The sequence below is a fragment of the Hyperoodon ampullatus genome (genome assembly GCF_949752795.1).
Source record: "Hyperoodon ampullatus genome assembly, chromosome: 4".
NCBI lineage: Eukaryota > Metazoa > Chordata > Mammalia > Artiodactyla > Ziphiidae > Hyperoodon > Hyperoodon ampullatus.
This window is the reverse complement of record NC_136917.1, coordinates 144,435,394-144,457,805: the sequence shown is the minus strand read 5'-3', so window position 1 is coordinate 144,457,805 and position 22,412 is coordinate 144,435,394. Positions and strand designations below refer to the sequence as shown.

At 41.5% G+C, this 22,412-nt stretch overlaps 1 protein-coding gene across 5 annotated transcripts in view; it reads left to right on the top strand.

Moving 5' to 3' along the window:
* Positions 1-22,412, top strand: part of EGFLAM (EGF like, fibronectin type III and laminin G domains) — a gene marked incomplete at its 5' end in the record, with an annotated part of 172,140 nt that overhangs the window by 74,369 nt on the left and 75,359 nt on the right. For all 5 annotated transcript variants that reach the window (XM_079703315.1, XM_079703316.1, XM_079703314.1 and 2 more), the window contains one exon: positions 9,524-9,690. In XM_079703315.1, the coding sequence (XP_079559441.1) occupies positions 9,524-9,690 (167 nt within the window). The remainder of the gene's footprint in view (positions 1-9,523; positions 9,691-22,412) is intronic.

Here is a 22,412-nt window from a genome sequence, read left to right as displayed (position 1 = left end):
GAAGATATTTTAATTCAGCTCAATTCACCCTTTACTGGATACTTACTATGTGCATACATTCATCCAAACATGTACGTATTGAGTATCTTCCATGTGCAAAGCATGTGCAAGAGATTTTGGGGTGAATCAGCTATTGCCTCTGCTTGGACAGTCCAGTGGGGAAGGCAGGTGAGCAGAGTCCAGAGCTGTGAGTGTTGCGGGCAGGGGTGGGGGCCAGGGGCCTAGAGGAACACAACCTTGACATCTAACCCAGTTTTGAAGGAATCTGGGAAGGCTTCTTACAGGAACTAAGGAGGACATATCAGCAATAACCAGGCACAAGGGGAGGGAAGAAGCCGTGTGAAAAGGCTCAGGCCAGAAGAAGCTACTCAAGCAGTGGCTTGGAGGCAAAAAGAAAATGTTCTTGGACTTCCTCAGAAGCCTGGAGCTCTGTGTAGTGAGAGATAAGGCTGGGTAGGTAAGCAAGGTTTGGAGCAGGAAAGTCTTTATAAGGATCTCCTTTTGTCCTGACAGGAATAGGGAGCTATGGGAAGGGTTAAGCAGAAAAGGAATTGATAGTATTTACATTTTGAAAGATCATGCAGACATTCCAAGGAGCACGGAAATGAATAAAACAATCAGCATGTTAATGCACTCACAGCCTAGTAGGGAAGACAGAAATGTAAAATTCCATTAGAAGGTGGAATATTCAGTGTAATGGTAGAATCAGATTTAAGCGGTAGGAGAATCCAGAGAAGAATCTTTTCAATTCTGTGTCTGAAATGATGCTTAGAAGGAATAACATGAAGGAAAATATTGAAGGAAGGAGCCTCCAAATAGCCCAAGGTCCTCCAGAAGACATTAAACCATGGAATGCTAGGTCCCATACTGAGGGAGGGAGGACACACATGGTCCCCTCCATCTCAGACCTATAGAGTGGTCTCCACTGTCAAGGCCATTCTGGATGTTCTGTGGATCCCCTAGAGGGCTATTTTCTTCTCCAAAGAGTTCCTCTCTCAGAAGTATTTTCTTAGCTGGATTTAACCATTCCTAGCCCAGTTTCCTAGTTAGTGTCTCTAACATGCTTGAATATCACTCCCCACCTCAGCTTGAACTTTCTAGAGAAGGGGTTCTCAACCCGTGGGCTCATTAAAAGGTAAAGAAATCAGCTGAGGGGGTCCTGACCAACAGGTTTTCAAAAGTAAAATGAAACAGAAAAGAAAATATCAGAAGGCATCACACATAATAAAAATAAGAATTATTTTGTGAAACTTGTGTTTCAGCTGTGTGTGCATATTTGTGGTGTGTACCGGGTCACAATGTTCAATGTATGTCTTACTGTGGATCATTCACAAATGTTGAAACACAGTGCTCTAGAGAGTGATGTATCTAGAGCATACTTGGAGTTTAACAGGCTGCATTTCCACTTTATGAACGTTTATCTGTAAGTCATAAATTTGTCTTCATGGCTGAAAAAATCTGTCTTCTTTATTCTCGGAGTTTTAGAGTTGGAAGCACCATCTAAGGTATTCTAGAAGAAAAACTTCTTGTCCAGTGTTTTTCAAATTATGGGTCACAACACTTCAGTGGGTGGTGAAATCAGTTTAGTGGGTTCTCAGAATTTTTAAAAAAAGAAAAGAAAGGAAAAGAAGAGAAAGAAGAGGAAATAGCAAAGTGAATAACATAGTAAGGATAAGTACTTTTTCTTGAAACTTTTTTCAGTTTTGTACTCACATGTGAGTCATATGCATATAGTATACATATATGAATAGGTATATTGGGTTGCTATACAAAAATGCATTTCCTACTGTGAGTTGAGGTCAGAGACATTGAGTGAAGTCCAACCTCTTACTGTGTTCAGGAAGTAGCTGGTTACATTTCTGATGGATGGCCACCCAGCCTCTTCTTCAAGACAGCTGCTGATGCAGAGCTCAGCCCTTTCATGCAGTTGACTTTGTTGTCAACCATTCCTAACTGCCATCAAAGGGTCGGGCTTCTTTATAATGCACTGCCATTGGCTTCCCTGTAAGGAGCCATTGGGCCTCCTAGTCCAATATGGAAAACACAGAAGGCATCTTCACCATCTTCATTTGACTGTCTATCTCTTATCTAACGACACTGGCATACGTTCACTATATCCTCTCTACCCCAAGCCAATCAATACCAGCCCTTTGAACTCTGCCTCAAGTGGAGATGGGTCTAGAGCACTTCTGCCAAGCGATCAACCTAGAAAACCACTTTTTCCAAGGATATGGACACTAGCCCTTTTCAACAGCAGGTAGTCCAGAGAATTCATATTGAGTTTGTGATCAATGACCCCTGCCTTCCTCATAGATCTTTGCCACACCAGGTTTTCTCTGCCTTATTTCTAGGCCATTGGCTTTTCTAAAAAACCTAATATAAGATTTTACATTTATCATTTGAGTTGGCTTTGCCCTTGTGTTTCTGCACACGGAGGTCATTTTGACTTTTTATTCTGTCATGAATGTCTTGTGAGGTCACGTCCCAAGCAACTATTTGCATTTCCTAAAGTTCTTCTTTTTCAGATAGTTTGTTAGTGTATATAAATGGAACTGATTTTTGCTTTGTTTTGTTTTTTGTATCTTGCAACTTTATTGAATTTGTTCATTAGTTCTAACAGTTTTAGGGTGGAATGTTTAAGGTTTTCTATATATGATACCATGTCATCTGCAAACAGAGACAATTTAACTTCCTCCTTTCCAATTTGGATGGTTTTTATTTCCTTTTCTTGTGTAATTGCCCTGGCTAGGACTTCTAGTAGTAGGTTTCTTAGACGTGGTCAGAGTGGGCACATTTGTTTACCCTTGTTCCTGATCTTAGAAGAAAAATTTTCAGCTTTTCACTGTTGAGTATGATGTTAGCTGTGGGCTCGTCATATATGGCCTTTATTATGTTGAGGTAAATTCCTTCTATACCTAATTTGTTGAGAGTTTTTATCGTGAAGGGATGTGGAATTTTGTCAAATGCTTTTTCTGCATTTATTGAGATGGTCCTCTGGTTTTTTTCTTTCATTTTGTTAATGTGGTGTATCAGATTTATCGATTTGACTATGTTGCATCCCAGGGATAAATTCTACTTGATCATGTAAGATCATTTTAATGTGCTGTTGAATTTGATTTGCTAGTATTTTTTCTATTTCTGTGAAAAATGCCATTGGAATTTTAATAGGGATTGCTTTGAATATGTAGATTGCTTTGGATAATATGGACATTTTAACCACACCTCGAAGGTATCACCTACAATTTCTACTTATAGTTTTTTCAAGTTAAAAATTTAAAGTCACTTGCAAAGTTATCTGACTACAAAATCATTCTAGAATTTTATAATCTTCTTTTCACTCTTTTACAGTTGCCTTGCTTTCACCTAGTTCAAAGGCAATTATGTTTTAGTGGTTCAGCTTTACCAAGTCTTTCAAAACCATTAAACATAGCTATCACTTATATTTTTTACTCATATTCACTAGTTTATATAATATGGCATTAAATAACATAATTACAATAACAAACATGAAAGTCATAAATAAATTTAGAAATAAACACAATGGACTCTTGATAAGCCAACAGCTGAATTAGTGGGAACTAATGAGGATCATTGGTTAATCTAACAAACTGGTAGAGGCTGACGAGGAAAGCTTTGACTATGTGTGATATGCAGAGGTGCCGTATATTCATTTACCTACTTACTTATGGCTAATGTTTTTATATATTATACCAAGCTTTTATATAGGTTAATTGATCATTCATGTTAGGAACCTATATTATTTATTCTCTTTGGATATTCCACACTATATTTTACATGTAGTTGGTGCTTAATTTATCCACATTCATACATAGAGCTAATGCTGCACTCATCTCTTCTCTACCCAGAGATGCCCTATTCCTTTTCAGTTATCACAACTCAAATATATTTGAAATCTAACTTAAATTCTTCCTGGTCTCATATACGTTCCCCAGGATGCCAGTTCACATTGACCTGTTCAAATATGGCTCTTGAAATATGCAACTTTGCACTGGCTTCCTAATGGTCCTTAGATGTATTATCTACCAATTAAATTATAAATTCCCTGAGAATGGAATTGTGTTTATAGTTCCTTAGAGCCTCCCAGAATATAACTTCTGTGATGGATGCATGGTTGATAATCATTAATCACTTGCCAACTGAATAGCCCAAGGCAGTCACCTACTGGGTTTGATGGTACCAAGAAAAATGATTGTCCACTAAGGGTGAACTTGGCAATAGTTGAGGTGGTCAAAATGTCACAAGAAAGGGAAGAAAACAGAAAAATATACCACCCTGTGGTATTATGACTTTGGATAAATTATTTTCCTTCAGTGTCCACGTGGGTAGAATGAGAGAATGGACTAGACAGTGACTCTAAAAGTTTTGGGATCACGATTATCTTTGAGAATCTGATAAGAAGCTGAGGACACTTTTCTTAGGAAAATGAAATGAAGTTCACACATAGAATCTTGCATGTAATTTCTGAGAGCCCTCAGACACTTGGACCAAACAATCTCTAAGATTCCTGATAACCAGGCTGGATGCTAATATTGCCAGTGGTAATGCTTCCTCCCACCAAAACGAACCAGTGGGTGTTTTGATTACTTGAATCAGCTAACTGGGTTTTGAATAGTCACTGCTGACCGTATTGTATCTGTCCCACCTGAACTCCCCCGCCCAACCACCTTCCAAAGGTGTCCTATGGAACTCCTGAGATACAGGATGCACAATCAAACCCTATCCTGCTATTTGGAAAAGTTTTTAAGAGCCTGCCCTACTGGTGGCTGCCCATCTTTACCTGGGATGGCTACACTTTCTTAGGCTGCTTCTTCCCCTCTAGGCTTTTCCTGGTTGGGGAAATTGGGAGGCTAGTGTTGCTATGGTGATTTGACTGGCAACTTTGTAGTTAGGCTGATTTTCTTTAGTGAAAAAAGATAAAGTTATTGTTTGAGGATGAACTAAGACAATACTTTTGCCTGATTATCTCTCTCTCAACCTTGCCTTTGCACTTTTGTACCTCAAGAGACTCTAAAAACATTTAAATGCAAAACCCATGACAAAATCAGAGGCAAAATATTAAAGGTTTTGGACTGGTATTCAATCTACATGAGCTTTCCTCTCTCACTGTATGTAATGAAATTAAATGTTAATGATGTCAATCTCTTATTCGCTGAAAATGTAGCTTTCTTTCTTGCATTAAATGAGCAAATAGAAAATAATCTCTTTTTTTGTGGGGGATGAGAAGCTGTAATTTTTTACATGAAAATTGTTGCAGATATTTGCAGGTAGCCCTGGGTAGACAGTGGCACATTCTGAGAGCAGTGACAGGTCCTTTCCTCTATAAATGCCACAAGGGAAACTTAGCAAAGGATAACAGGAGAGTTTTATCTAAAGATCATATCTTTCCTGACTTTACTGTTAGGCATCCCTGTGGCTTTCCTCTGTGAAGTGATTTTGTTCTAATTTGAGTTTGTAAATGTGTTTCCTTCCACTCACTGAGGTTTTCTCTTTGATGACAAAGTTAGTTTACATGAGAAATCCATCTTTAGGGAAAGGATACCGAGAAAGAGAAATGAGCCCTACATCCTACAGTGGACATGCTTGTGACCTCTACCCCTCCAAACACATGAATTCTTGTGAGATATGGGCCCCATAAACTTTTCTTCAGCACAGTGAGCCCAAGGAAGCATCTTTTGCTGGGCTTAAGGACTCCATCTGGCTTTCAACAATTCTTGCTAATGAAAAACTAGGAGAGCACATATTAGAGAAATCCGTGTACCATCCAGGCATCTCCTTTTAGCAAAATGAGTCTTTACCTCCTTGCCTATTAAGTTGTTCATAAAGGGCAAACATCAATATTTTTTGCTTCCTGCCTTCCTCTAAATATCTGTGAGCAGAGGGGTTTAACAATAGAAGAGCTGAGAGGTTGGTCGGGGAGCAAAGTAAAAGATGGAGAATCCCCCAATCCCTATCACCCCAATTTTTCATTCAGTATCAAGGATCTTCTTAATCAAATCTTCCCCCATCAACCCAATTTGGCCTCACCATTTATCAGCTGTGTGACCTCAGGCAAGCTACTTACCTATTCTGTGCCTTAATTTCCTCTTCAAAGAAATGGGGGGGCGGTGTTTAATATTAGTATCTACTGTATAGAGTAATTGTGAGAAGTAAATGAGTTAAACTATTTAAAAAATGCTTGATATGCATTGAAGAACATGATAAATGATAGCTATTATTAGTTATTAACAAAACCTCTCCACTCCAGTTAGGCCATTTGCACTGTCCCCCAGCCATGCACAAACATTCCCAAATTTCATTTTGTAGTTCTTATTACCTGGAAAGCTCTCCTTTCTCCCTCCAACTAGGAAGTCCATATAGAATAGCACTGGCCAATAGTAAATGCAAACCTATATGAAATTTTAAGTTTTTTGATAGGGGCCTTTAAAGGGTAGTAAGAAACAAGTGAAATTAATTTCAATAATATGTATTTTTAACTCACTGAATCCAAAATATCATCATTTCAACATGTAATCAATATAAATATTAATGAGATATTTTACACTTAAAAAAAATCCATTGTACATTTTACACTCACAGCACATCCCAATTCAGACGAGCCACATTTCAAGTACTGACTAGCCACGTGCGCTAGTGCTACTGCATTGAAGCTCATGGGTATAGAGTGAGCAGGTGGCCAAGGGTTGCCTGCCAGCTCTGTGAGGTGGGTACATCCCTTACATAATGGCTAATCCATGCTGAGCATTTACAGTGTGATGCCGTTACCAAACCAAACTTGAGTCTGCTTGCCCGAGCGCAGTAAAGCCGATCTACTGACACCAGGTTGTGGTGAAGGAAAGTGCAGCGTTTATTGCGAGGCACCAAGCAAGGAGTCCAGGTAGCTAGTGCTTAAAAGACCCGAACTCCCTGAAGGCTTTCAGGGAAAGGTTTTTAAAGGCATAAGGGAAGGGGGTTGTGGGGTGTGTGATCAACTCATGGACACTCCTCTGATTGGCTGGCGGTGAGATAATCGTGAGTCAATATCATCAACCTTCTGGTTTCAACCGGTCTGGGCTGTACATGCCTGTGAGCAGCAGACAGTTAGTTAACTTCTTCCACATGGTGGGTGTTTCAGTTTCTGCAAAACAGCTCAAAAGATGTGGCTCAGAATATTATCTATAGCCCTTGAGGAGGAACTAAAGGTCTTTGACTTTGTTGAATGGCTAAACTATTATTATTTTAACTTGTTTGATGTTTTTATTTTCCTTTCTGCACTTTCTCACTTTTCTGATTAAATTTATTCTTTGACTAAAGTTTTTCTACAGGCAAAAGGCAGGCTGAGGACATTGGGAAGAGGGGGCTCCTGCTCTGGGAGGGCCCCATAGGGTCCTGCTCAGTTACATTGACAGGCACAGTGCTGGGATACAGAGCTCATTTCTCCTTTATGATGGCCCTCTTAGTAGGTACTTTTATCACCCCATTTTATGGATGAGAAACTAGAGACTTAAAGAGGTGAAATAGCAGCTAGTGAGCAATAGAGGCAGGATTTGAACAGCTCAGCCCAGCTCCAGCGTTTGTTCTCTTACCCCCTGTATGCTGTCCCCCAGATGGAAGCTGGACTTTTTTTTTTTTTAATCCTTTTATAATTCTTTTTTAACAAACGGCCCCAGGGATAGGGGACCAGGGGAGGGGGGAGGAGGGGAAGCAAGGCCCCAGCCCCGCAACCCTTCCCCACCCGCCCCTTTCCCCCTTATATATTTATAATCTATATACAAGCCCCAGGAGGTGGGGGCAAAGGGCGCTCCCTCAGCGGGGTGGGGGCAATCCAGGCTCCTTGTCCCATGGGGACCCAGGCTCCTGTGCCCTTCGGGACGGCCCTTCTCGAGAAGGTGGCCCCGTCCACTCCCAGGGCTTCGGCATCCAGCTTAGGGCATCCGATGGGGAGGCCTGCTAGTAGAGGTCGATGCTCTGGCTGTGGAAGACTCCACTGTAGGTGGAAGGTGGGACCTTGAGATGGGAATTGAGGCCAGAGAAAGACCTTCCAGCTGGAGGAGTACGTGATGACCCAGGTCCCCCAAGGTTGCTGTTCAGTTTTCGATAATCCTGGAATGGCTTTAGTTCTACTGGGTGCAGCTCTGCTCGCCCCAAGCTAGGGCCGAAGGGCCTGGCAGGTGAAGGCAGCACCCGCGTAGCAGGAGCAGGCGGGGGCCGCACAGCCAGGCTGGAGGGCCGCAGAGCAGGGCCCACAGGTAACAGAGAAAGGGGGGGTCAGGCAGGAGGCGGCGCTGGTGGCAGGGAGCCGCAGTTCACCACAGGCAGCTGTGAGTCCACCATGGGTGGAAGCTTCTTCTGGGCAGGGGCCCCGGAGGGGAGGAAGCCACTTTGGCCGCCAGGTTGCAGAGGAGGAGAATAAAGATTGGAAGGGGATGGCAGATCCTGTCACACCTGAAGCAAGGGTAGGTTTGGCAAAGGGCTGGAGCAGAAAGCTGGAGGGTGGAGGAAGGAAGGTGGAGGGTAGAGAACTCCTCCAGCTGGCGACTTCCCCAACTCTGTTGCTTGCAGTGTGGAGAAATCCAGAAACTGGCCCTTGACAGCTACCCCAGAGAGCAGTGCCGAGGGTCGGGCTGGGCCTGGGAGGAGGTACGGGGCTGTGATCTGCAAGGGTGCAATGAGGGTGTCCCAGTGGCGGAAACCTCCGTCGTTGGGATATAGCTGAGAGGCTGTGGCTCCCCCTAAAACCTGAGAACTGGGAGGCCCAGGGCTGCCATAGAAGACCTCAGGGTACAAGCGTTGGCCTGATGAGCTGGTCTTTGGGCCACAGTGCCCAGAACCCAGGTTCTTGGATTGTGGCTCTGCTGAGGCAGAAGCACTGGGGAACAGCTACCAGTCTCGGGCGATGCGAATGGCCTCAGTGACTGATACCGTTAGCTCCTTCTCTGCTTTTAAACTGTCTCCCACCACTAGGCACACATCCGAGTCTATGTGAACATTCGGCAAGTTGGCACACTTGTAGTTTTGTGAAGAGTAAGAATGGCCATGCTACAGAATCTTGTTGGGTTTTCCCATGGCAGTTCATGCAATTAGTCACCCTAGAACATTTATATTTGTTTATTTTGTGAACAGATTGTGAATAGATGGAATCTGTGCTCTCCTGACCCCTGGGAATGGGAACTCTCAGGGGAAGGCTTGTTTACGAAACATCTGGAAGGCAGAGTCCTTGAAACCGAATTCCTATGTGGGGATCTTTTTACCACAGTCAAGGCCATGCAAGGAAAAGCGGGTGATCTTTAAACAGTGCTTAAAACTGGCCCTAAAAAGGATCTACTTTCTTTTATTGGCAAGGGCTTAAAAATCATGACCTGGGATTTCAAATCCAGATCACTTTTAGGTGGGAAATGTTCACTCATTTTGATGTCTTGCTTCCAGAACTCAAACGCTGTTAGTTGACATAGCCAGCAAGCTTTCCTTCCCTCTGCTGTAACTGAACTACTGCTTCTCATTCTGTTTTGTTTTTTAATCAACAAAGGCCAGATTTTGACAAGAGTTGGACCTTAATCCAAGAGCAGCTCCAGATGGATTCCATGGTCATCAAGGGCCTCGATCCGGACACCAGCTACCAGTTTGCCGTGAGGGCCGTGAACCCCCACGGTCTCAGCCCCCGTAGTCAGCCCAGTGACACCATCCGAACCGCCCGTGAGTACTGCGGTCCTTCTGAAGGACAGACAGACGTAGCTGCGTTGCTGGGATTGCCTCCTGAGGACCCACTTGACGGAGGTTGCTTAGCGCCCCGCAAAAGGGCAGTCCGGAAGGGGGTGTCCTCAGCCTTTCCTGCTGTGGTTTTCCCAGGTCTTTGGAAGTTAGAGGCCCTCCACAGGGCCAGGCTGCTTCTTTGTACGGGAGGTCAGCAGAAGGTTTATTTCTGCATTATCCTTAGGGAGTTTGAGGTCATTTTCTTTCATGGGTACAAAACAGATCACATACCAAGATGATGTGCAGCCCCTGCCCCTTTCCATCTTTTGGAAAACATGGGTTCAGCTTAGAATCATAGGAGGAAAAATGCTGCTCCCAGACCCTTCAGGGTTATTCTTCACTGGCAAATCAAGGACTCTCCAGTAACATCAGCCCCTCAGAAGGATGGTGAAGGAGAATCCAAGTTGCTAGCATGCCGATGTGTAGCTGGGGGTCTGTAGCATAGGCTCTGTCATAGTGCCTCTCTGGGGGCCTTGGGGAGGCTTGGGCCAGTTCATCAAACCAACTGGAATTTTGTGAAAAGTCAGATTCAGATTGTGGTCTGGGGTTTAAGAGGCTCCCACACGATTCAAGAACTATATTTCGATTGCTTAGTCCACCTTGCCAATCTGGCTTAGAAACCTTTGTCTTTTGGAAGTGGGAGGTACATGTACACAAACCTAGAACCCTGTGTCGTGGGGAGATCTCAGAACTGAACTGTTGGCACTTCTTTTGTTTGAAAACTGTAATCTTTTCAATTTTGCTGGTAAATTCCTCCAGGTTCTTGTGTCTGAAGAGCCCCACTACCATCCCTGGGTCTCTTCAGCCAGGAAAGGAGCTCTCAGAAAAGAAGCCTACTTAGCACCGCCACAGGCTTGCCTTGGCCAGCACAGAGCCCTGCGTTCATTGGTTAGCTGATCTTTCTAAACTCCTCCCCTCTGCTTCACAGCAGCCCTACAGCTGACTTCCGTGCCCACCTGCTGTTTCCAGGGGTGGAGATTCACCAAGTTCCCTAAGACCTAGGAATTTTGGCTCTTCTAAAACCAGCCCTTACCCTAACCTTGAATGTTAGGACTCCATCCTTCAAATTGAATTGTTGAGGAATATGGGGATGTAGTGAGTCCACACCCTACACACACACACACACACACACACACACACACAACCTACATACATAGTAACTACCATCACCCAACAATTGTTTCACTGCTTTTTAGAATTTAGACGCTAAAACTCCCCATTCATGCAGCAAGGGATGAAGCTCCTTCTTTCTAGAAGAAATGTTAACAATTTTATTTCAAATCAAAGGAGGGCCACCTTCCACTCTTGCTGGATGAGATCTACTCTGTAATCTTTGGTTAAGCTTTGTGATGCATGGCCAAAAGATGGGGCAACAGTAGCTGAGGCAGGCCTCAGGATCTGACTGTGTTTTGAAACACGTAGTTTGTCTTTCTGTATTATAAACCGAGCAGGTACTGTGTGCTGTGTGCCTACCCACCCTTCCCCAACGCTGAACTCGTCCGCTCCCATTTTGTGAGCTGCCCCAGGTTCACTTCTTTCCTTCTATCCCCTAGTATCTGCTTCTCCACAGAGGCAAGAAAGTGCAAAAAGGATGAGCTCTAACACCTCAGCTGGCCCTGGATGTGGATGTGGAGACTGGAGTCAGGGGAGGGGGCGTGGAGGGGCATCTCTTGAACTTTTTCTTTTTAAACTGAAACACTAGTCTGGTCTTGGAGTTTCTGATAATTATTTCCCCTTTGGTAGATGCCAGCTCTGTGAATTAAGTGGGATAAGATATGTGAAAGTGCTTTACAGATATGTAACATTTTGTTACAATTGGTCTCCTTTGTGAAGTAAACTTTATCCTTTCAAAGTAATTGTGTGCAAGGGATGTGGCTGATTCAGTGAAAGCTCTCAATTATGAAATATTCTTAAATAAGTCAAATTTAACTGTTTATATATATACAGTTACTCAAATCAGGATAACAGAAATAGAATTTATTAGATAGCCTGTTTCATGAATATATAAGAATGTGCTGTCATTGGTATTTCAATTGTGATTTTTTTGGTCATGACCATTTCTAATGTTTTAGAAAAACCTGTATTCTGGCAAATTAATACTTCTTATTCTGCTCTTTGTCTAGACTATTATTTTACCTCCAAAACCCACTTTTCCATATATAAAAATGCCTAATTACCAAATAGCCCTTATTGGAATTATAATAAATTCTGAATATCAGAGCTACCATTGGGAAAGTCTCCTATGAGCCGGCAGCATCTCGAGCACTTACCTGGGAAGCCCCATATTAATCCTTACAAAAACCCCGTGCCACAGGAATAGTATCCCTTTTTAATAGTATCCTTTTTTAAAAAAATAGATTTTTAAAAATTGAGTCTTTGAAAGATTACGTATTTTCCCAAGAATAATAATTGTAAAGGCAGGATTTGAACTTGAGTTTGGCTGACTGCTAAACCACTTCCCTGAGTGAGATTCAAATTAAAGAATGTTCTTCTTCTTCTAGTGCAAAATGGCATGAGAAAGGTAAGGTCAGCAGTTAAATAAAGTACAGGGGACAGACCTTGTAGAATCTAGGGACTAAGTAAGTTCTGACAGCACAGAGCAATAATTTTAAGAATTTTTTTTTCTTTTAAAACCTGTAAGGTGTATTGCACATACCAAAAGGTGAGTAAAACATACATACAGGTCTGAAATGCTACCAGCAAGCATCAGTATAGCCCTGGTAGTTTACAGCTGGCAGCCCTTGTGATTGGTTAGACCCAAGCCAAGAAGTTGTTAAATATTTTGAACACCTCCTGAAGGAATTTGTGAGATGATTATTTCTACATGCTGGGCTTCCCCTTTCTCATAATTCCTACTCCTCCCCACCTCCAGGTCCTTCCTTCATGGATGTTTTGTGGGTTGATGCTCCCTGAACCGTGAACCTCAGGACAGTTGTCAAGTGGGCTACCAAGGTGCAGCGGGCTTGATGGGAACCCTTGGATCACACCCCAGACACTGCCACTCGCTGAGCTCCTCTGTCACCTGTTTTAGGCTTGCATCCACCTCCTTTCATAAAAAATATAACACATCACCTCTAGTTACTCACAAAGCATTGACTTCCCCTGGACCTATTAGGGCCCGACCCTGTTAGCAGACCTCGGGTGCTCTGTGTCTGTAGTTACTGAAAGCCAGAGCCCAGCGTTTTCCTTAATTGGTGCTCAGCCTGAGTGAGGAAGAGTGAGGGTTTTGATGGCTTCAACGGGGAATTGTGAGGTGTGTTCAACGTCCACATCTTAGCTCAGCTCCACAACCTTACAGGTAGAAAGGGAAGGAAAAATTAAGATGTTTTAGTGTCCAGATCCTCTGCTGAGAACTAGATCATTTCCGACCTTGACTAATAAAGACGCTACCCTGTATTGACTCCCATCCTCTCAGCAGAGATTTTCCACACGTCAGCACCTCTTCTCTTCCTCTAAGGAAATACAAGAAAGACAAAGATCATGATTCCTCATTCTTTACCCCATTCTACTCTACTTTTCTTCTTCCAGAAAGGAATGCCAAAAACATTATAATTTGCCTGTTATTCCATGGCATTCTATTTTCCCTTGGTTGATCTTATAAATTAGCCAATCAGAACTGGACTGGTGGAGCCTCATGAACACAGGGGCACATATGTGGCTTTGTAGTAAGACACGTATTTGCCCCGTCTGGTGGTCACTTATTCTCTGGGATCCAAGCTTAGCTTGATCAAGAAGGATGGAACAAGTAATAAGGGATATGAATTGTAAATAATAGAAATGGCAGAAGTCAGAAAGTCATGTGTTTTCTTTCTTTTTCCCCAAAACAAATGAAATGAAATGAAAAATCACTCATATGTGCAACCAACTCTAGGATTATATAACCTTCCCTGGGTATGAAACTTGGTCCTACCACCCTAAAGCATTTAATTTCTCATGTTCTATCCTCATGATACAAGCAGAGAAAGAACGAGTAAGTTTTTCACTGAAGTGAAATTGGTATCCTCAGGGAAGTCCCCAGTAGAAGGTGTTCTTTTGTTCCCAGCACAAGTCATTTTGCTCCTTTCTGCCTCAGGGCTTTTGTACCTGCTGTTTCCTCTGCTTGGAACTCTCTCTCCCCAATCTTTCTATGTCCCTATGACCTCCCTCCCTTTCTTCTTTTATATCATAGCTCAGATGTCACTTCCCCAGACAGGCTCCCCTAAACTTCACACACTGTCTCCTCGGCCCCGTTCCCTGCTTTGCTATGGCCCTTTCACTGCCTGAAACTCTTTACTTATCTGTCTCCCCCCTTCAGTATAAACTCCATACTGGAGTTGGAACTACTCATTCAAGGTTGTGTTCCTAATACCCTGTACAAAGTAGGCTCTCAATAAAATATTGATTGAGTACATGAATGACTGAATGTGACTTCACAAGCCAAGAGCCCGTGACTACTTTGGTGGCTGGATAACTTTCTACTGCTGCTGTCTGGGAAATTTGAAGAGAAGATGTGAGGAGAAAGTTGGTCTAGAGACCCACCAGGCCAAAAATGGGTTTGCCCATTGGCAAGGTTTATAGGCAAAGTCGAGCTCCCAGAATTGCAATGAGACACAAGTAAGAACAAATTAGAGTGAAAGAGGGAGGGAGGAAGGAAGAAAGGAAGGAAGGGAGGGAGGGAGGGAGGGAAGGAGAAAGCAAACCCAGGGAGTTTAAGTTCAAGGCATTAAGGATGGAAAAGAGGCCTTTGAGAGAGATTTCAGTGATCAGTAGAGTTCCATTTGCTAATAAGGAGGTTGAGGAAGGGAAAGACATTTTCCAACTCTTTTGAATCAAGCCCTTATTTTACCACTGTGTTCTTTTTTTTTAATTTTTCCATTATGAATTATGATCATTTTCATAATTGAAAAGATGATGGATCTGAAGATTTAGGAAGCTGGTTAAGGATATTACTACATTGATATTTTCCATTTTCCTACTAACAGTAAATTTTTGAAACCCTTATGTCTTTTTTTTTAATTTAATTTTATTTATTTTTTTATACAGCAGGTCCTTATTAGTCATCAGTTTTATACACATTGGTGTATACATGTCAATCCCAATTGCCCAATTCATCACACCACCACACATAACCCCCACCCCCGGCTACTTTCCCCCTTGGTGTCCATACGTTTGTTCTCTACATCTGTGTCTCAATTTCTGCCCTGCAAACCGGTTCATCTGTACCATTTTTCTAGGTTCCACATATATGCGTTAATATACGATACTTGTTTTTCTCTTTCTGACTTACTTCACTCTGTATGACAGTCTCTAGATTCATCCACGTCTCTACAAATGATCCAATTTCGTTTCTTTTTATGGCTGAGGAATATTCCATTGTATACATGTACCACATCTTCTTTATCCATTCGTCTGTCGATGGGCATTTAGGTTGCTTCCATGACCTGGCTATTGTAAACAGTGTTGCAATGAACATTGGGGTGCATGTGTCTTTTTGAATTATGGTTTTCTCTGGGTATATGCCCAGTAGTGGGATTGCTGGATCATATGGTAATTCTATTTGTAGTTTTTCAAGGAACTTCCATACTGTTCTCCAAAGGGGCTGTATCAATTTACATTCCCACCAACAGTGCAAGCGGGTTCCCTTTTCTCCACACCCTCTCCAGCATTTATTGTTTGTAGATTTTCTGATGATGCCCATCCTAACCAGTGTGAACTGATACCTCATTGTAGTTTTGATTTACATTTCTCTAATAATTAGTGATGTTGAGCAGCTTTTCATGTGCTTCTTGACCATCTGTATGTCTTCTTTGGAGAAATGTCTACTTAGGTCTTCTGCCCATGTTTGGATTGGGTTGTTTGCTTTTTTAATATTGAGCAGCATGAGCTGTTTATATATTTTGGAGATTAATCCTTTGTCCGTTGATTCATTTGCAAATATTTTCTACCATTCTGAGGGCTTTCTTTTCATCTTGTTTGTAGTTTCCTTTGCTATGCAAAAGCTTTTACGTTTCATTAGGTCCCATTTGTTTATTTTTGTTTTTATTTCCACTACTCTAGTAGGTGGATCAAAAAAGATCTTGCTGTGATTTATGTCAAAGGGTGTTCTATGTTTTCCTCTAAGAGTTTTATAGCGTCCAGGCTTACATTTAGGTCTCTAATCCATTTTGAGTTTATTTTTGTGTATGGTGTTAGGGAGTGTTCTAATTTCATTCTTTTACATGTAGCTGTCTAGTTTTCCCAGCACCACTTATTGAAAAGACTGTCTTTTCTCCATTGTATATCCTTGCTTCCTTTGTCATAGATTAGTTGACCATAGGTGCATGGGTTTATCTCTGAGCTTTCTATCCTGTTCCATTGATCTATATTTCTGATTTGTGCCAGTACCGTATTGTCTTGATTACTGTAGCTTTGTAGTATAGTCTGAAGTCAGGGAGTCTGATTCCTCCAGCTCCGTATTTTTTCCCTCAAGACTGCTTTGACTCTCCAGGGTCTTTTGTGTCACCATACAAATTTTAAGATTTTTTGTTCTAGTTCTGTAAAAAAATGCCATTGGTAATTTGATAGGGATTACATTGAATCTGTAGATTGCTTTGGGTAGTATAGTCATTTTCTCAATATTGATTTTTCCAATCCAAGAACATGGTATATCTCTCCATCTGTTTGTATCATCTTTACTTTCTTTCATCAGTGTCTTATAGTTTTCTGCATACAGGTTTTTTGTCTCCCTAGGTAGGTTTATTCCTAGGTATTTTATTCTTTTTGTTGCGATGGTAAATGTACTCCTGTGTTCTTTCTTGATCATTAGAATAAACTTTAATATTTCTATGCTAAGTTAGAGTACATTTTCCCTCTGGTCCTCATGAGTCTAATTATGGTCTCAGATCCTTAGAGATTGTGTAGGGAGTGTGAGAGGTGTCTGGTTGGGGTTTGGTCTTTGCCATACTCTTTTCCCCACAATCCATTTTCTTCAACAGTTTCAGAAACTTCTTCTTCTGCTGAGCTGAGACAACCCTCCTTGACCCCAATCAATCAAATTTCTACAATAAACCTGATTCCATGATGTTCTTTGCCTCCCCCACTACCCCATCCCCCTTTTCTTGTCTCTACGGTCCTGCTTACTCAGACATTGCTCTGTTCAGCTGTTGTTGGGTGTGTATCTGTTTATGTCCTTTTGTCATACAAGTGTCCATGTGTGAATCTGACCTAGTTTTGCTTTGAGATTTGGACCCTTGTTTTTAATTGCCTGCCTCTCCAGAGACCAGCTTGGCATGCTGGGTCTCCTGGTTTCTCATATATGTAGCCACAAAATAGATTTCCTTTATCCCCAGTCACTAGAAATGGCCCCTATTTGGTGACAGTGCCCTGAACTGCCTGCATCTGTGAGCAGAGGGGAAGCAATTGGGGGCAGAAGGCAGTGACATCCCTAGGGGTGGGAGGAACATTCAAGAAGGGACTGGAAGTAGCTTCTTCCAAAATCCCCGTGACTTATCATCACCCTCCTGCAGCTTCCATACAACCCGCTCCCTCCTTTGGTCATTGTCTATGGAAAGTCCTCGGCAACCCTTGAAACCTTGTTACTGCCCCCAAACACAGTGCCTTTGGACAGGGCAGAATCTGGCAGCCATGGCTGCGCCTGGAGAACTGTCTTCTTGGACAGGCACAACAGGTAATAACCTTGTTGTGAGACCTTCTTGGAAAGTCACTTTATCTCCCTGGGCCTCAGTGTCCTCATCTCTAAAATGGGCACAGTAATGTCTGAGGCAGGTGATATTTTCTACTTCTCAAGATTATCTTGAGGAAAATACATGTGAAACAGAGATTATGATGTCAGTCCACTTTTCAAGATGAAGGAGAGGTTGATACTTGTTTCCTCACATAGTTACTGAAGGATGGTATAACTGACCTCGGTGACCACCAGCTGGTCTATTGCTTTTTCTTTATGACTCTGTGCCCTGAGCTGTGCTCTTGGGACTTGAAGTCATTAGAATGTAAGATTTTAGGAACCAAGGGTCAGGAGCGAAAACATTCCTGACAGAAGTGGAAGAATAGAAGAGACCACGTGAGTTAAGTCAAGTAGAATCATTAGGATGGGTTTTGGTTGGTTGGTTAGTTAGTTTTAAAAGACTGCAGATTTAGAAGACATCAGAGAATTAAAACTGCTAGGCACAATGAGCCATGCTAACAATATAATTTCATGTCTCTCACCACTCAAGCACATCTTGGATTCAGGCAAAGAGAAAAACAAAACAGAACCCCGCAGAATTATAGTACTGTACCTCTAGTTTTCATTTGTTTGATTTTAACCTTCCAAAAACTAGACTTTTACTTAGACAAGGTCAGCAGCTTTTTCTGCAAAGTGCAAGATAGTAAATATTTCAGGACTTTTGGGTCACCTTTGCTGTTGTAGCATGAGAGCAGCCATAGACAATAAATAATGTGTATGACTGTGTTCCAATAAAACTTTATCAATGGATGCAAAAAAATTGAATTTTATATAATTTCTATGTGTCACAAAGGATTATTCCCTTTTTAACCTTTTTCAGCTATTTAAGAATATAAAAACCCTTCTTAACTTGTATACTGTTAAAAATGATTAAAGAAGACAATTTAGGTAATACAAACAAACTTAAACATTTCATGAAGTAAGCAGTGTCCATTCTCAAAGGACCAGAGGACTGCAAAATGAGGCAGGAGGCAGGAAGCTTTTATAAGATAAAGAATGAGGAACAAGGATGAAAAAAGCAGAAAATGAAGAAAGAAGAAGGACATGAGTATAGAGCTCAGAGTTGCCTTGGCATTTGGAGATTGGCTGACTGGATACAGGCAGATCTCAAGACATTGCTGGTTGGGTTCCAGACCATCATGATAAAGCAAGTATCATGATAACTCGAGTCACAAGAATCTTTTGGTTTCCCAGTGCATATAAAAGTTATGTTTACACAATATTGTAATCTATTAAGTATGCAAAGGCATTATCTCTAAAAAAAAAATTTAAGTACCTTAATTAAAAAATACTTTATTGTTTAAAAATGCTAGTCTTCAATTTGAGCCTGCAGTGAGTTGTAATCTTTCTGCTGGTGAAGGGTCTTGCCTCAGTGTCGATGGCTGCTAACTGATCAGGCTGGTGGTGTCTCTTAACATAAGACACGGTGAAGTTTGCAGCACTGATTGACTGTTCTTTTCACAGTCGATTTCTCTGTAACATGCAAAGCTATATGATGGCATTTTACCCACAGCAGAACTTCTTTCAAAATTGGAGTCAATCCTCTCAAACCCTGCTGCTACTTTATCAGCTAAGTTTATGTAATATTTAAAACAATTTTTAAACATCTTTATTGGAGTATAATTGCTTTACAATGGTGTGTTAGTTTCTGCTGTATAACAAAGTGAATCAGTTATACATATACATATATCCTCATGTCTCCTCCCTCTTGCGTCTCCCTCCCATCCTCCCTATCCCACCCCTCTAGGTGGTCACAAAGCACCAAGCTGATCTCCCTGTGCTATGCAGCTGCTTCCCACTAGCTATCTGTTTTACACTTGGTAGTGTATATATGTCCATGCCACTCTCTCACTTCGTCTCAGCTTCCCCTTCCCCTTCCCCGTGTCCTCAAGTCCATTCTGCACTGCACGTCTGCATCTTTATTCCTGTCCTGCCCCTAGGTTCTTCAGAACCATTTTTTTTTTAGATTCCATATATATGTGTTAGCATACGGTATTTGTTTTTCTCTTTCTGACGTACTTCACTCTGCATGACACACTCTAGGTTCATCCACTTCACTACAAATAACTCAATTTTGTTTCTTTTTATGGCAGAGTAATATTCCATTGTATATATGTGTCACATCTTCTTTATCCATTCATCTGTTGATTCTTTGTTGTCATTTCAACAATTTTCACAGCATCTTCATCAGGAATAGATTCCATCTCAAGAAATCAGTTTCTTTGTTCATCCATAAGAAGCAACTCCTCATCAGTTAAAGTTTTATCATGAGACTGCAGTAATTTAGTCACATCTTCAGGCTCTACATCTAATTCTAGTTCTCTTGCTAATTTTACCACTTCTGCATTTACTTCCTCCACCGAAGTCTTGAACCCCTCAAAGTCATCCATGAGGGTTGGAATCAACTTCTTCCAGACTCCTGTGAATGTGGATATTTTGACCTCTTCCCATGAATCATGAATGTTCTTAATGACATCTAGGATGGTGACTCTTTTCTAGAAGGTTTTCAATTTACTTTACCCAGATCCATCAGAGAAATCACTATCTATGGAAGGTAGAGCCTCACAATATGTATTTCTTAAATAATAAGACAAGTCAAAATGACCTTTTAATCCATGGGCTGCAGAATGAATGCTATGTTAGCAGGCATGAAAAAACATTAATCTTTTCTTTTTTTTTTTAAAGAGGCAATGAAATTTATTGATTTTTAGGAATGAAATAAATAGGGAGGGAGGTGCAACTGTGTTATGTAAATTACCCACCACTCTATACACTGGCAGCAGCTATCCAGTTCAGGGTTTGTGTTTGTTCGTATTCACAGATGTGCTCATATTGTGTCTTTTCTAATATTTTGTCATCCCATGACTTTGAGCTTGTAAATGGCTTCCTTTGCTCCTTAGGATGAGAGGAGAACTGCTTAAAATCATGTACAAACCTGACTGGACAGACCCTCACTTATCCCCAACCCCCCAGTCCAGCTCACAGTATTTTGGAAACAACATTAATCTTGTCTGTCTCCATCAGAGCTCTTGGGTGACCAGGTGCATTGTCAGTGAGCAGTAATATTTTGAAAGGAATCTTTTTTTGTTTTTTTCTTCTGAGCAGTAAGTCTCAACAGTGGGCTTAAAATATTTAGTAAACCATGTTGTCAGCAGATGTGCTGTCATCTGGGCTTTGTTGTTCCATTTATAGAGCATAGGCAGAGTTGATTCAGCATAATTCTTAAGGGCCCTAGGATTTTCAGAATGATAAATGAGCATTGACTTCAACTTCAAGTCACCAGCTGCATCAGCCCCTAAAAAGAGAGTCAGCCTGTCCTTTGAAGCTTTGAAACCAGGCATTGACTTCTCTTCTCTAGCTATGAAAGTCCTAGATGGCATCTTCTTCCAATATAAGGCTGTTTCATCTACACTGAATATCTGTTGTTTAGTGTAGTCACTTTCATTAATGATATGAGCTAGATCTTCTGGATAACTTGCTGCAGCTTCTATATCAACACTGGCTGCTTCACTTTGCACTTTGATGTTATGGAGACAGCTTCTTTCTGTAAACCTCATGAACCAACCTCTGCTATCTTCAGATTTTTCTTCTGCAGCTTCCTTAACTCTCAGCCTTGTTCTGGATTAGGCTTTGACCTAAGGGAATGTTGTGGCTGGTTTGATCTTCTCTCCAGACCACTAAAACTTTCTCCACGTCAGCAATAACACTGTTTTGCTTTATCGTTTGTGTGTTCATTGGAGTAGCACTTTTAATTTCCTTCAAGAACTTTTCTTTTGATTCACAACTTGGCTACCCGTTTGGCACAAGAGGACTGGCTTTGGGCATATCTCAGCTTTAGACATGGCCTCCTCACTAAGCTCAATCATTTCTAGCTTTTGATTTAAAGCGAGAGACATGTGACTCTTCCTTTCACTTGAACACTTAGAGACTATTGTAGGTTTATTAATTGGCCTATTAGGCCACTGTTGTGTCTCAGGAAATAGGGAGGCTGAGGGAAAGGAGAGAGATGGGGGAACAGCTGGTCAATGGAGCAGTCAGAACACACACATCTATCGATTAAGTTCACCGTCTTATATGGGCACAATTCATGACCCCCCCATTACAATGGTAACATCAAAGACCACTGATCACCATAACAAGTATAATAATAATGAAAAACTTTAAAATATTGCAAGATATGTCAAAATGTGACACAGAGATATGAAGTGAGAAAATGCTGTTGGAAAAATGGTGGCAATAGACTTGCTCGGCACAGGGTTGCCACAAACCTTCAATTTGTAAAAAGCACAATATCTGCAAAATGCAATAAAGTGAAGCACAACAAAACGAGGTGTGCCTATAGGCTGTATTTTTGGTTGAGTGGAACATTTTCAGGGACATGAAAGTTATCTGAGTTTTGGTTTACCGATGTGGCAACCCTGGCAGAAGTGGCTTCATCTTGGGCCTAGAAATATATTTCACCAGTACAAAAACAGGTGGCCTTCCAGATTTGGCCTGTGAGATGTAGTTTGTTGACCACTGTAGTACATTGCTGGGAGTTATCTCCCAAATTTTAGGAGATTCTCCAGGAAGTCTGGGAAATCCTCTCTTTGGTAGTAATTTTGTCAAAATTGGAAGGAATCAATTAGTGCATACTAAGGAAATTGTCCCCTTGATAGAAATCCCTGCCATTTAATTTTCACATGAATGTTCTGAAATAAATAAGAGGCCTGGAGAGCCTGCAACCTAACTATATTCAGACAGGTTTGTACTGCTGTAAACAGAGAGAGAGAGAGAGAGAGGAGAGAGAGAGAGAAGAGGCATTGTTTGGTGTTACTCCAGGGACTTGGGATGGACCTATTAATTGGTGAGCTTCATGGATTTGTAAATCTTTAGAATGTAAGATGAAAAAGTGAACAGGAAGAGGAAGAAATCATTTGTTTCACTCCTCGCCTAGACAAATATGCATTTTAAATGTGCAGTT